The 15,037-nt window shown below is 44.6% G+C and overlaps 1 protein-coding gene across 2 annotated transcripts in view; it reads left to right on the top strand.

Annotated features, from left to right (window-relative positions):
- LOC135089511 (solute carrier family 35 member F3-like) overlaps positions 1 to 15,037 on the top strand; it is a 124,698-nt gene that overhangs the window by 31,674 nt on the left and 77,987 nt on the right. For both annotated transcript variants that reach the window (XM_063985094.1, XM_063985101.1), the window contains exons 2-3: positions 5,261 to 5,454; positions 14,891 to 15,004. In XM_063985094.1, the coding sequence (XP_063841164.1) occupies positions 5,295 to 5,454; positions 14,891 to 15,004 (274 nt within the window). In that variant the 5' untranslated portion in view covers positions 5,261 to 5,294. The remainder of the gene's footprint in view (positions 1 to 5,260; positions 5,455 to 14,890; positions 15,005 to 15,037) is intronic.

A 15,037-nucleotide genomic window follows, 5' to 3' on the forward strand; every position in this document is an offset into this window, starting at 1 on the left:
CCGAAGCCACACGAAGGAAGAATCTCTTGCCATGGTGCTCGTATACCACACCACACCTATCACCATAAACAACATTTGCGGCTCTAGTGTGTTCAGACAAACAAAATTTTTTTAAAGTTAAATATTAGTGCAATGCTCTGTCTGCCGTGTTATTCTTAGCTCATCTACGCTTGTGAGTTGTTCTGGCGTTGATGCCAGCTCCTTATTACTTTCTTTTCTGTGATTAGAAAACTACAGATGGACAAGATGATATGCATTATATAAGGGGCTATATCTTGAATACAGTCTAATCATATATATATATATATATATATATATATATATATATATATATATATATATATATATATATATATATATATATATATATATATAAACAAACACAGCTGCGAGTTCGGACATTACTAGCACTTGACAAGCACACGACACACAAACATACATGATAGAAAAATAATCAGAGACTGCACTTAGCCAAGAAAAAAATAAATAAAGTAAGGAGCCTGCTCCTGTCAAAAAAACTATTTACACGGACACAACAAGACAAGACTATACACAGAACAACCTTCTGTCACAGGAGCAGCTGGAGTTAGTCACAAATACTCTCTTGTCAGATATACTTTTTGATATATCACCAGCTACTGTCTTGAGCAAAGGCAGGGACCCATGCCACCAGAAAGACGTGCACAGGAAATGTGGCAGGAGTGAAGGGGGAGGGGGCAAAGGGAGTGAGAGACCTGCCTCCCGCGTGCTGGACGCGCCACGTACTCGTCGCTCTCTCACTCTGTCTGATCACTTATGTTTCAAAAATTCTAGGGGCTCTATTTGGGAGGCTAGGTGGAAGCAAACTATGCTACAGGAAAGAACAATCTCTCTGCTACATGATCTACTCATTTAAACTTTTAAGAAGCAAAACGAAATAGGGAAAATTGGGTGGGGAATATCAACTTTTTATTTATATAAGTTTTACAGTACCTCTTTGATCACATGAATATGCGTCTGGGACGCATCCACGTCTCGCGCTCGCTCTTGACTCTCTTTCTTCCTTTCTGTTCTGTTAGTTGTTCTTTTCTACTTTCTATCACGCTACACACATCACACTACACTTGGATCAGCTTTCCCTAGGTTAGCTCCTTCTATCCTATTACGGTTACAAACACAATGAATCCAGGCTCCTACCGGTCGTCGACCACTATCAAATCTCTGAAGTCACCACTCCGTTTAACCTTCCCACGGAGAAGGCAATATAGCAAACGCCATCCAAAACATCCAAGCTGGAAAGAACTAAGGAGCCACATGGTAGGGAGCCCAGACAGTATAGATGACATACTCCCAGAGTGAGAGTAACATTACACTAATTGAGTTGCCAGTCTGTTTAACCGACACACGCCATACCATTGTATATGTTGCCAAGCCGCTCCTAAATTTCACAGCACTGTTAAACAACGCCTGAAAATGCATATATGCATAAAATATTTTTGATCCACATTAACTTGTGCCTTCACCTCTACCAATATCTGCAGCAACTAGTGGTATACACACACACACACACACACACACACACACACACACACATACTTATATTAGTTTGTAGTAGGTTTACTTTACAGAGTACCAAATTCAAGTATTTGTGACTTTTTATCATCAGAGCTCTTGATTGGTCTTATAAGCAGGGCACAATTACCATGTTATATTTTAGGTGATTTTAATATAAACTTACTAGCTAAACATGACTGTGTACAAAGCTTATCCGATTTATTTTACTCATACTCATATTTTCCAGTGATAACTAAAGCAACAAAAGTTACTAAGTCGTCAGCCACATTAATAGATCATATATGGACGAATGATGTAAATTATAATTTTAGTGGAATGATTTATTCATCAATCAGTGATCATTTCCCAGTGTTTAGCTCGTTTTCTGCACCGTCATTTCACAAGTATTCGGATAAAATCATAACTAAAAGGATGATAAATGACAATTATATAAATGATTTTACAGCTGAGCTACAAGAATATAACTGGGTAGCAGTCATGACTAGCCCTTGCGTAAGTGACTGTTTAGACGCATACATAACTAAATTTTCAAGCATCTATAACAAACATTTTCCAATTAAAACCTTCATAACCAAAGATAAGTATAGTAATAAGCCTTACATAACTCAAGGCCTACGGAAATCTATAAAACAAAGAAACAAACTGCAGAAACTTTACGCAAAATGGCCATTAACTTACAGTGCAATATTCAAAAAATATAGAAATACACTAACCTCTTTCATCAGGATTGCCAAAGATAATTATTATAAGTCTAAATTTAAAGAAAATGCAGGAAATACTAAAAAAAAACCTGGGAGATGATCAATGGTATTATGGGTAAGAGTCTTCGTGAAAATCCTAAATCTATAACATTTCATGGCAAGACTATTTCCCAGAGCAATGAGGTGGCTGAAGCTTTTAATGATTACTTCAGTAGCGTTGCAAACAGCCTTGTTACAAACATTCCTCCACCACCAGTGCCATTCACTCGCTACTTACCGGAACCGACTCTATTTTCTTTTTTTATTGAGCCAACCGTTCAAAAAGAAATTAAAAATATAATAAAACACTTGAAAATAGCTTCTCCCGGCCATGATGATATAGACGTTAAAGTAATAAAAAAGTGCAGTAATATAATATCCCCATTTTTAACTTGCATAATTAATAAGTGTTTTGAAGAAGGCACTTTTCCTAAACATCTCCAGATGGCCAAAATTGTTCCAGTGTTTAAAAAAGGTAATAAACTACTTCATACAAATTATAGACCCATAGCTATCTTAACAACTTTTAGCAAAATATTTGAAAAGGTAATGGCCTCAAGACTCATGGACTATCTCACTCAAAATTCAATATTAACAGACCAACAGTTTGGATTTAGACCTAAATATAGTACAGAATTGGCCTTGCAACAGTTATGTCAATATATTTATGATGCAATGGACGAAAAGTCTTACAGTATTACAGTATTTTGTGATTTAACCAAAGCTTTTGATACCATATCTCATCCAATACTGCTAGAAAAAACTTAAAAACTATGGAAATAGAGGCACAGCTAATAATTGGTTTAATAGTTACCTTAGTCACAGACAACAGTTCACTATAAATAATAATCAGTCATCTTCTCGTAAAGCAATTAAATCTGGTGTTCCTCAAGGCTCAATATTAGGACCCTTACTTTTTTTGGTATACATTAATGATTTACCACGCTGTAGTGAAGTACTACAATTTTTACTTTTCGCTGACGACACATCAATACAACTCAAAAAATAAAAATATTAAGGATTTGGAGAAAATTACAAATGAAGAGATGGTCAAGGTTGCAAACTTGTTAAAAAGTAATAAGCTCACACTAAATATTAAAAAGACCAGTTGTATGATAAATCGACCACTGATGTCTCAGCCACCCTTATTAACTATCAAAATTGACAATATTCCTATAAGCCAGCTCAGCGAAGTGAAATTTCTTGGAATTATTATTGATAATACCCTCAAATGGAACTCTCATATTGATACTTTGAAAACCAAATGGATCACCTGAAGATCCGCCACCCCAGCCGCACTCGAGGTGGCAGATCTTCAGGTGAGACAATCTGGGGTGGCGGATCTTCAGGTGATCCCATACTTTTAATGAAGTAAACTTTTTTCTGCATTTTTTATATCCACTCAGTTTTTTAATGCGTTCATATTGTTAGGTTAGGTTAGGTTAGGTTAGGTTAGGTTAGGCTAACCTAACCTAACCTAACCTAACCAAGTGAGAGAGTCTGGGGTGGCGGATCTTCAGGTGAGACAATCTGGGGTGGCGGATCTTCAGGTGAGACAATCTGGGGTGGCGGATCTTCAGGTGATCCCTGTTGGGTGGCGGATCTTCAGGTGATCCAACCAAACTTAGTAAAATAACAGGTCTATTGTATAGAATAAAGAATCAGCTGCCCATTGAATCTATAAAATTGATTTACATATCAACGGTATATCCACATTTGTTGTATTGTTGTGCTGTGTGGGGTGGAGCATTTAAAACTTTAATTAACAGTCTCTTTCTCACACAGAAGGAAATGCTTCGTATTATGTTCTACCGTCACCGTTATGATCACACTTCTCTCTTCACTGAACACAAAATAATTAAGTTCCATGACATCATAACATTACAGACCATTTCGCTTGTACATGCATCGCTAAATTCCTTCCCTGTACACTGTGGCCTCCAATCAATAGCAAGAAACAGACAAAACCTCCGTATTCCGCTGTGCCGCTGTGCCGCACCGACCATGCACAGCAGAGTGTCCTGGTGCGGGGCAGCAGGCTCTGGAACACACTGCCACAAGATATTAAAGGCATCACCCAACAGGACACTTTTAACAAAAAACTGAAAACAACACTTCTTCATAACACCCAGCAATGGCAGCTATAACTTGTGTCTAGTGATTTCAGTGCACTACACTTACACTTATGGGTGTTGCGTGGTGTGCTGCCTCCTTCAGGGCCACCACCACCACCACCACCACCACCACCACCACCACCACACTGCTGGTGCCTGGGCGGGGGGCGATGTCTAGCTGAGTAATGAGCGACCAGAGTGATGGATGGCGAGGGAACATGGCGGTGTGAGATCTGCCACGCCCACTCACTGCACTGCACAAAGCTGGTGTGGCAACAGTTATGGCACAAAAAAAGCAAAACATCGATCCGAAATGTTTATGAGTTTAGGAAGTGTTGAGGAAACGCCTTGTTTAGTTGAGTAATTTGGTGACGAGTTGTAATTTGTGTGGCCGTGCATACTCAAGTGGGTGGGTGGGAGGGGAGGCGGTCATTCCCACGCCCGCGACCTTATCGTGGAATTATTATTTTTTGTAAAGCTACAACACAGACCCTCTTTTACCTTCGCGAATTGTGGAAAAAATTATCTCGATTTATATGTTTGTGTGTGTGTGTGTGTGTGTGTGTACTGTAGACCCATAACCATCCTCTTAAGCATAAAAAAAAGTATATCACTTATTCTTCAAAATTTCTTGAACTTTTAAAGTGTAATTAAGATTTCGGTAACAAAGATGCCCAAATGTTTTCCCAGGCGATAGTCCACGATTCTCAGGGGACGTTTTAGAGAGAGAGAGAGAGAGAGAGAGAGAGAGAGAGAGAGAGAGAGAGAGAGAGAGAGAGCCCCAGTGTTTTGCATGGTGTAGTAGTATAGCAGTGGCTGGAGGTGAAGTGTTTCCTTTGGTGCCTTTGACAGACAGGACCTGCGGGAGGGTGAAGAGCGCAAGGAGATGATTGACCCCAGCACGCGGACGTGCCTGAAGCCTGACCCGAGCGGGGCGCGTCTCACTCTTGACCCAGCGCGAGGCTCCGACACCGCCACCTACAAGTGCCGGGTGGACTTTGAAATGTCGTCCACCCGCTCCACCCTCGTCACCCTCACTGTGTACGGTAAGGAGAGCAAGACTAGTTCCTTCCTCCTCTTATCTCTATGTATTTATTGATTGATTGATTGATTGGCCGAAGATCTCTCGGTGATGTCCTGGGAGTATTCAGTCAAATTAGGATATTTATGATACCATTAGAGGCCTTTCAAGAGATGTATGTATATGTGTGTGTGTGTGTGTGTGTATGTGTGTGTGTGTGTGTGTGTGTGTGTGTGTGTGTGTGTGTGTGTGTGTGTGTGTGTGTGTAAGGAGAGGTGTTCTTTCATTCCCAAAAACTTTGTCGCTTCCACCAGCACTGGCAAAAAATCTTTATTAGATGAACTTTAGCATCACCATCAGGGTAAATATCCTGTCATTCACCTTGCGTGTTGGTATACATGATGATTTAGCTGAATACCAAAAGCTGCAGGCGCCCACCACCACCGGCGCATCCCGCAACACCCTTGCGTCTTATCACACACGTCTTATTCAAAGCCTGTGCGTTGAGCGGCAGGAGGCGGCGAGGCGTGACATAGCGACGCCTGATGACCCGTGGCACGAATGGCAACGTGGTGAATGGCAGTGGCAGTAGGGGCATGGGAGGGGGCGAGGGGCCCGGGAGGTGATTTGCTCCTCCACTCATCTCCAGGTTATCGGAAACGTGTGCCGGAGACATATGGCTTTAAGATACTCCAGCTAGAGGTGCAATATGAAGCAGAATATATTGCCCCGCCAGCCGGCCAGGATGTCAATAGATGCGCCGCCAAACCCTCAAGCTTCCTCGCTAATATTATGTGAAGACGCTGGCCAGCCGAGGCGTAGGAGAGTGTGAGGCAGAGGGAGGGTCTCTGCCACCGCCCACCACAGACCTCATTTCATCTTCCACACCAAGACAGTTTGTTTATTCATATGTCTGGCTGTTATTACTACCAGGATTTGTAATAGATGGCATCTGGAGCTTCCACATCTTCCTCTCTTACTTTTACTGGGTGCAAGTGTAGCAAACTCGCGCAATTGTGTCCTTGACTTGCTTCTGCGTGGGAGGAAGATATGAAGGGAAACTTTGTGCACGAACGTATTCCAATCTTGCTTCTTTTATCCTTGCTGTGTTCTAGGAGTGCGTACGTTGCAAATATAAATAGGTGACACACAACAAACATTCCTGAGGCCCCAAACTAATCAATGCATAATATAGTACTGTATATGATATTTTTTTTTTTTTTTTTTATAAAATATACTAGTAGATGAAGTTGAGGCATCCCTGTTTGTCAGAAGGCACCGATGGTCAGCTGTGTGGCCGAGGCGTTCTTGATTTACGCAGCACAACGCTCCATAATTTAAGTGCTGTCTCTCTCTTAGGCGAAATCGCTCATAACAAGTAAAATAAAAATAAAAGTTTTGGTCGCCTTAACTTAATTTTTACTTTTCTTTCCTGAAATGAGGATAAGGAAAGATACTCGAGTTGCTTGAACACTCTTAAGACCGTGCCAGCATTTGAAGACACTTTAATGTCTCCCCTGAGCAGCGTTTCTCTTAAAAGAAAATAATACAATTTTCCGCCGCGTTAATCTCTCCTCTTTTGGACCCGGGCGGTGCAGGTGAAGAGCGAGGCCGGAATAAAGGCAGAATAGACCTGGAATACTTACTGTTGCCGCAAGAGGTAATTTTTGACTCAGTTTCCCCACCACTTTAATGCCTCGACTCCAGGGTGATTTTAAAGGTTTTCGTATTGTTTCGCTACATTGCTTTGTACTCTTTTATCTTTCATCCGCCACATTTGTTAGGTTAATGATGTTTTGTGGTTCAGGTTCTCAGTTGTTTCTTTCTTAAGACTCTCTCTCTCTCTCTCTCTCTCTCTCTCTCTCTCTCTCTCTCTCTCTCTCTCTCTCTCTCTCTCTCTCTCTCTCTCTGGAAAAAAAGATCTTCACAATGCATACAGATTTCCCGTCACTTCATGAGTGTATTTTATGTTATATCCATGTTAGTCTTTTTTTGTAGCAAAGGGAAAACATGTAACCTGCCTCCAATGCGGGTTGCGCAACTGACGGTCACGTGGCTGCGTGGGTCGCGTGTGGCTCGTTCAGGGAGCACAGTGAGGACATCGGGGCACATTCACGGCTTGCTGGGGCAGGACACGTGCTGCACATCTCCGTGTAGCTCAAAATGGCGCGTCTTGGTGCCAGTGTCTCGAGGATGAGGCGGCCACCAGGCGGCATTGTGGGTCAGAGGAAATCATCACCATTACTGCCGCCCACACACTCCAGCACGGGCTTCATGTGTGCCACCCACGCAACACACGCATCAGCACTTGACAGCACAACGCACACATTCCTCCACGTACACAGTGTACCATTGCGTTTATACATGTAATTGAAGTAGCATTGCGTCGCCAGTGCATTTCTGTGCATTGAGAGGGAAAGGTATGACAATAAGTAATTAAATCAAGAACGTAAGAGGTGATATCGATTAAGTAAATAACTAGGTGTGCAGTGCGCGTGGGAGGGCGTAGGGTGGGGCGTGGGAGAGCGTGGCGCGGCTGTTGGTGCATTCGCCGCCTGGTTTCACCTGGTAGGGTGAAACCAGGTATTTCCCCAGCCCGCCCTCATCACTTAGAGGCTCAAGGAGGGAGCTGGTCATAACGACAACTGGAGCACAGTATGGATGGACGCCCCAGTTTATTCCCGCATATTTCCTGAGGAGCGGCCGCGCTGTAGGACAACAACACATGGTAAGGGCTTATGATTTAATTTTATATATAATCACATCTACACATTTTGTCAAAGACCGTGGATAAGAAGAGAGATGGACATGTGAGAATAAGAGTGAAAGTAAGAGGGGAGTGGGTAGATGACAGATTTGGATTAAAAAGTCGGAAGAAAGAGAGAGAGAAAGGGAGAAGTGAGAGAGGTGTGAGAGAGGAAGAGAGATGGAGATGTGAGAGTGAAAGTGAAAGGGGAGTGGGTGGGTCACGGATTTGGATAAAAAAATGACTGAGAGAGAGACAAGGGGAGAAGTAAGAGGTGTGAGAGAGGAGGAGAAGTGGAGACGTGACAGTGAGGGTGATAGTGAGAGGGAGAGTGAGAGGGGAGTGGGTCCTCTAAACCTCTTTCCTTCCTCCTCTTCCTCCTCCTCCTCCTCCTCCTCCTCCTCCTCCTCCTCCTCCTCCTCCTCCTCCTCCTCCTCCTCCTCCTAAGTATACATTATCAAACGTTGTATTAGTTAAATTATCATGCCTTGGTTTACTCAGGGATCCCGTTAGCATTGACAAATACCATAGCATTGTATGAAGAATGTTGTTCAAGCAGTGAGTATTATGAGATAAATAAGCTGCAGCAAAGCTCTAATGCAACGACCCAGGAACAGCAAATATAATGAACAGCCAACTGGAATAATGCACCACGATTTCGAGAACATTATAGAAAGCCACTGCAATTTGCTCCTTCTTTGTGTCGGCGTGTGACATTGTGTGCATGACAAGAGTGGTGACTCAAAGAGTGGAGTCTTATGCAGCTCTCATTCGTTGCACCGCGATGCCATGTAACGCTGAGGCAGTGTGTAATCTTGCTGGGTAGGGCGGAGTGCGTGGCGCCAGACCAGTGTGAGAGTGTTCACCTGCAGATGGCTGCGGTTAGTGTGGCCGAATGCGATATGTGTCACGATTTTGGTTTCAACTACTCATAATTAAAAACTCTGCCATGATTGAACAGTCCCTGACGCAGCCATTCATCCCACTGGCTGCACGCCACTCACCTTAGTGTGCGTGCATTCTTGTATGTAAAGCACTCCATCTACGCCTGTGGTCTCTGAAGTCTGCCGAAAATCACATTATCACAGCGCTCCAGTCTAGGAAGGCAGGCTCTGCGTTGCCTCGCTCCCTGCCTCACCTGCACAGATCAAATTGCGACTTTCGTGCTGCGATACAGACACACAGTGGCGACACACACACACACACACACACACACACACACACACACACACACACACACACACACACACACACACACACACACACACGCACACACTTCTATAAAGCAAGAGATGGACAGAGAGCGAGGGAGGAACTTGACATAGATCTCTGTGACTTACGTTGTGGCAAAACAATTGTTGAGGCACAGTATCCACGTCAGCTGGAGTGGAATTACCAACACGCGATACGCACCCACTCCTCGCCCCTGCCATTCCTCCCTCGACACACCCACCGCTTTAAGGGTCACGCTTGGAGGAGAGGGAGGAATGCACCGCCACCACCGCCACCACCGCCACCACCACCACCACCACCACCAACAACAACAACAACAACAACAACAACAACAAGACCTCTTCGACAAGTTCTTTCGTACCACCTGAAGACATACACGTCCCCCATGTCTGTCCTGCTCCCACCACTCGCCTCCCGAGGACACACGCTCCTCTCACTCACCTCTCGCTAATCCTTCACTCAGGGAAGGAATCCCCTCGTCTGTCCCGGAGACTGCCTGGCCAGGAAGAGTCTGTCACCTCCCAACAGATCCTGACAGGATGGGAAGGGCATTCCTTGTGAAAGTGATGGGCCTTCACGAGGCCGCGTCGAGTGTTCTGTGGACGCTGGGGTTAGCTCGTCAAGGGTCCCGGTGTGTCTGTGGCTTACTCAGGTTTCCTTCAATTCCGTGTGGTGCTTTCCCTCACAAAGGAAACTTTCGGTATTCGCCAAGTAAGAAATGTATCGTTTTGATGCTACTGGATGTATATGAGGGAAATATGAACGTTGCTATGTAATGAATCTTAAATTTAAAGCAGTAGAGAAGTTGCTGGATTTTAAAGCTCCCTGTCGATCGGGATACACACTTGTACACCACAGCACAACCTTTTGCCTCGTCTGAGACAGTAAGTCAATATTGCTTTTTCTCTCAAGCCTTCCTTCTTTCCTTTCCCTGCCTCTTACCTCTGAGCTGGAGGGTTGGATCCTGGTTCATCATAGTTTTTTTGTTTCTTCTCCTTCTGCTCTTCCCTCTCACTCTTCTCTCCTCATTCCCCTTAGAGCTGGTGAGGGATGAATGAAGGTGATGCCAACAGTTCACAGAGAGGATAAATAAATCACACACGTTTTAGGTTGGCAGTTGTTTTGGCAGGCGGGACTTGTTACCCACGCTTGGTCTGACGTTAGGGCGGGTGGAGGGGGGAGGACTGCGTGCATTAGGCGTGCACTCAGGCGGTGTATTGCGTTGTATTGTGTTTTGTATCATGGTATTTTAAAGTGTTCTTTCTTAACTTTCATGAGCTGCAAAAAGAGGCTGATTAATAGTTAGAAATGTAAATATTGGTAAATAATAACTCTCTCTCTCTCTCTCTCTCTCTCTCTCTCTCTCTCTCTCTCTCTCTCTCTCTCTCTCTCTCTCTCTCTCGTACCATCCCGTCAAGTGGAGTTTTCTTCACTGTTCCCTCTCCCATCGCTCGTCCAACCTGCCAACGCGTCGTCGTGGCCTCCCTGCTCTTCACAGCGTCTCTCGCTGAACCCTGAAGCACCGCCATGAATTCTCTCAAACTCGTCTGGCGCCTCCTTCACCCATTCAGCAGCGCCTTCGCCTTGAGGCCGCCCGTCGCTAAGGCCCACTTGTGGCCAGGCTGCTCACCCCTCCGCACCTCACCCTCACGCTTTTCTCAGCTGCCGCTTTTTCACTCCAGACAAACATTGATCTTTTCTTAGACTGTAAGCGTGAAAATGCTTTGAGATTTCGTAAGCAAACGTTTACTGTGTGAGTACGTACGTGTGGATGGATGAATTATGGATCCAATATGTAGCCAGGTAAAGAAGTAGACGGATCACATTTTAAGTACTAGATATGAATATGTGCGTCCGTACTGCGGCCATGGTGATAACTATCTCGTGGAGCCACAGGAAGGCGTGAGGGGAACACCACCAAATGATCCCAGACGCACTCGTCCGCAGCTCTCTACAGCGCTGTGTTATGATCGTGACGTGTCGAGTTCCTTTGAAACAATACGCAGCTAAAAGTTGTAATGAAACAGACAATACTTTTGGAATTTATATTTGAGTGGCATTTTCTATAAACTTTTTTTCTCTGGTGTCATTGTGAATATAATGTGTGTGTGTGTGTGTGTGTGTGTGTGTGTGTGTGTGTGTGTGTGTTTCGTTGTTTTAAACATAACTGATGTTACATTTTATAAGTATAGGAATGAAATACGGATTTATGGTGACCGACATGTTTTCTGTATGATAAGTTAAAGGACAAAAATGTGCCAATAAGTAGTTATTTGGGGATCACAACTCACGGAGCCGGTCTGCCAGGACACTCACTGTCGTCGTCGTTGTTGTTGTTGTTGTTTGTTGTTGTGGTGGTGGTGGTGGTGGTGATGGTGCAGCTGCTGGTGGTGTCGTCGTTGTCATTGTTGTTGTTGTTGTTGTTGTTAGTAGTGGTGGTGGTGGTGGTGGTGGTGGTGGTGATGATGGTGATAGTGGTGGTGGTGATGGTGGTAGTGGTGGTGGTAGTGTTGTAGCTGCTGGTGGTGTCTTCGGTGTCATTGTTTTTTCATCATTATTTAAATATAAGCACACACAAGAATTACTGCACCGTGATTCGCGTGGGAGGAAAGGCGCAGCTGCGAGCATGCACGAGGGGGAGAGGGCGGCCAGCGAGCGGAAGGGCCAGAGAGGGAAACGAGATTCTGAAATAGAAAATTAATATGAGAACTTGAGACGCAGTCAGAAGGGAAGCATTTGTTTATGGCGCCATTATGCTGCGTGCTTCACTCTGAAATTATTAAAGAAATTGACCTGGGGATGCACACCTTCCTGTTTGGTGGCGTGCTGTGGAGAGGCTCCATTTGTTACTTGGCGCACGTGTGTACTCTCTCTCTCTCTCTCTCTCTCTCTCTCATTAAACAAAGAGATCACACACACACTACTCAGTAGCAGCATTATATGGTCATTAGTACATGCAGGCTCTGAATAAACAGCAGCAGGCGAAGGTAAACAAGTGATGCATCTCCGCCACCCGGGATGTCTGTCTGATTGGAGGTGCTAATGAACGGGTGTGTTACAACGCCGGTTTTGTTTAATCGCGCGTCACCGTTGGTACATAGTTTACAGACAGACAGACAGAGAGAGAGACAGAGACAGAGAGAGAGAGAGAGAGAGAGAGAGAGAGAGAGAGAGAGAGAGAGAGAGAGAGAGAGAGAGAGAGAGAGAGAGAGAGAGAGAGAGAGAGAGAGAGAGAGAGAGAGAGAGAGAGAGAGAGAGAGAGAGAGAGAGATGACAGACTACAAACACACACACACACACACACACACACACACACACACACACACACACACACACAGGCTTTCTGACTGGGATAAAGAGAGGGAGAGTCTCAAAAGAAATATAGTTATGCCTCATTCAGTTTTCTTTTCTTTATGAGGTAGAATAATGTGTCCTCGAAGCCGGGTGGCTTTAGCGCTGAGCTGGAAAGTGTTCAAGTTTTAAAGAAAGGATAGAAAGTGTTGAAATTCTGACTGTAAGCAGAGGAGACCAGACCGCGGAGGGTTTGTGGTGGTGAGAGGCTGCTGGTGTGGCGCCAGGAAAGGAGGGGAGGTGGAGGCACTGAAAGTGGAGAAGTGATAGACACGGACTGGAGTACAAGAGGTCAGAAGTGGTGGTGGAGGTGGAGGAGGCGGAAGAAGATTTTTTTATTTTCCGTTAATTTCCTTTTTCTCGATCTGTTTCTTCTCCTTTCTAAGACTGTGTACAACGTCTTCTTTGCCTCTTTAGTGAAGCTGAATATCTGTTTGCGAGGAAATTCACTGGCCAAGGATACTAAACTGCCAGAAAAAAAAAATTTTATCCGGGAATTTGTGCCTCATGAGTTTATGCATTGCTTATTTATTTGTGTATTTATTATTTATCTGTTGTCTACGTAGGCTGCGTTGTTTCCTTGACGTCCTGCTCGCCGCGGGTTTCCTCACGCACCGCTGCGCTCATCCGTTCACATGTAGGGGGGGGTGCGCGACACTTTAAAGGAGTTTGGTCGCCGCTGCTCTGCGGCAGGAAGGCGTGTTTGTTAGGCATGTTTGCCACTTTTTGGCTGCATCAGTTTGGCCTTGACGCGCGGGTGGCCTCATTCATTCGTCTAACTTGCCGCCTCGGTGAGTCACGAAGCCTATTACTAAGGGAGTTTAGGGAGCTGGTTCTCAGTATGTCTTGAATTAAGTTGATTTCCTGATTGTCTTGGTGTTTTTCCGGGAACAATTAGAAGCTGGTGATGACTGCCACGCCTCGACCACTAATGCCTTGTCTGGTACTTGCTGCCTGTTGCTGGGGGTGTTGCTGTGCCTTACACTGAACATGTCCTCGTCATAGCTTTTGTGTGTGTTAATAGAACTTTTATGAAATCTCCAGTCAAATTGTTTTACTATTCCAACTAAATATGGAATAAAAATAAAAATATGCTGGTAAACATTCGTGTGTGTGTGTGTGTGTGTGTGTGTGTGTGTGTGTAATAATAATAATAATAATAATAATAATAATAATAATAATAATAATAATAATAATAAACGGTTCATTATTCAGGCATTTAACAAACTGAAAATGTAGAGGGGAGTGGGGAAATACTTAACATTAATCCTAAAGGTAAGTCTAATCTAGAAAGGAAATGCTATTGATTGATTTTTCGCACCATGGTGGGAATCGCGCTGAGTCTGTACCGCTCTGTGCGCGGCACCTTTAGGCGTATCTTGTTGTGGTGTCTGGTGGCACGGATCGAGCGAGGCGCGTGGCCGTGTGTGTGTGTGTGTGTGTGTGTGTGTGTGTGTGTGTGTGTGTGTGTAAGTGTTTGTATGCGTGTGTGTGTGTGTGTGTGTGTGTGTGTGTGTGTGTGTGTGTGTGTGTGTGTGTGTGTGTGTTTGTTTGTTTGTTTGTTTGTTTGTGTGTGTGTGCATTGGTATTATCAACAAAGATAACTCTACTAATAGCAATACTTGACCCGACACACTGAAATACCGTAATGCCAGTACACTGGTACAGTACACTCCTAAATGGCAGCGCCGCCCTCGCTCCCCCGATCTTCCTCCTCCTTTCAATCCTGACCACCAGCGGACGCACAAATCACCAATAGATTCTTTATGCATATTACTTGCCTTTTGGGAGATTTTTTAGTAGTTAGCATTCATAAACATACTGCGATGATTTATGCGGGGTTTGAAATTCCTGTGTGTGTGTGTGTGTGTGTGTGTGTGTGTGTGTGTGTGTGTTTACGTATAACAAACAATGTGTCTATCATAAAACAATAAGGTGTTCCCACAAAAGCACTCAGCACATTCACCATCCCCATCACCACCTGCCTTTACACATGCTGCACACACCACATGGCAGACCACGTCCACACAAAGTCTGCAGCACTCTGCACCCACTCACTCCACCACACACCACCCCCGCAATGCCCACACACCGCCACACGCCACCAGTAACCAAGCTCTTCCCTCCACAGTCGTGCCGTCGTGCCTGGTGCTCCTGGACACTGGATGGAGTCCTGTCCACGGCGGGGTGTTGAGGTCACTGATCGAGGGTGACCCGCTGACCCTGCAGTGCACCGCATCGGGGGGTGAGTACTTACTGGGTGTACTAAGTGTGTGTT

Source organism: Scylla paramamosain, chromosome 33 (assembly GCF_035594125.1).
Source record: "Scylla paramamosain isolate STU-SP2022 chromosome 33, ASM3559412v1, whole genome shotgun sequence".
Lineage (NCBI taxonomy): Eukaryota > Metazoa > Arthropoda > Malacostraca > Decapoda > Portunidae > Scylla > Scylla paramamosain.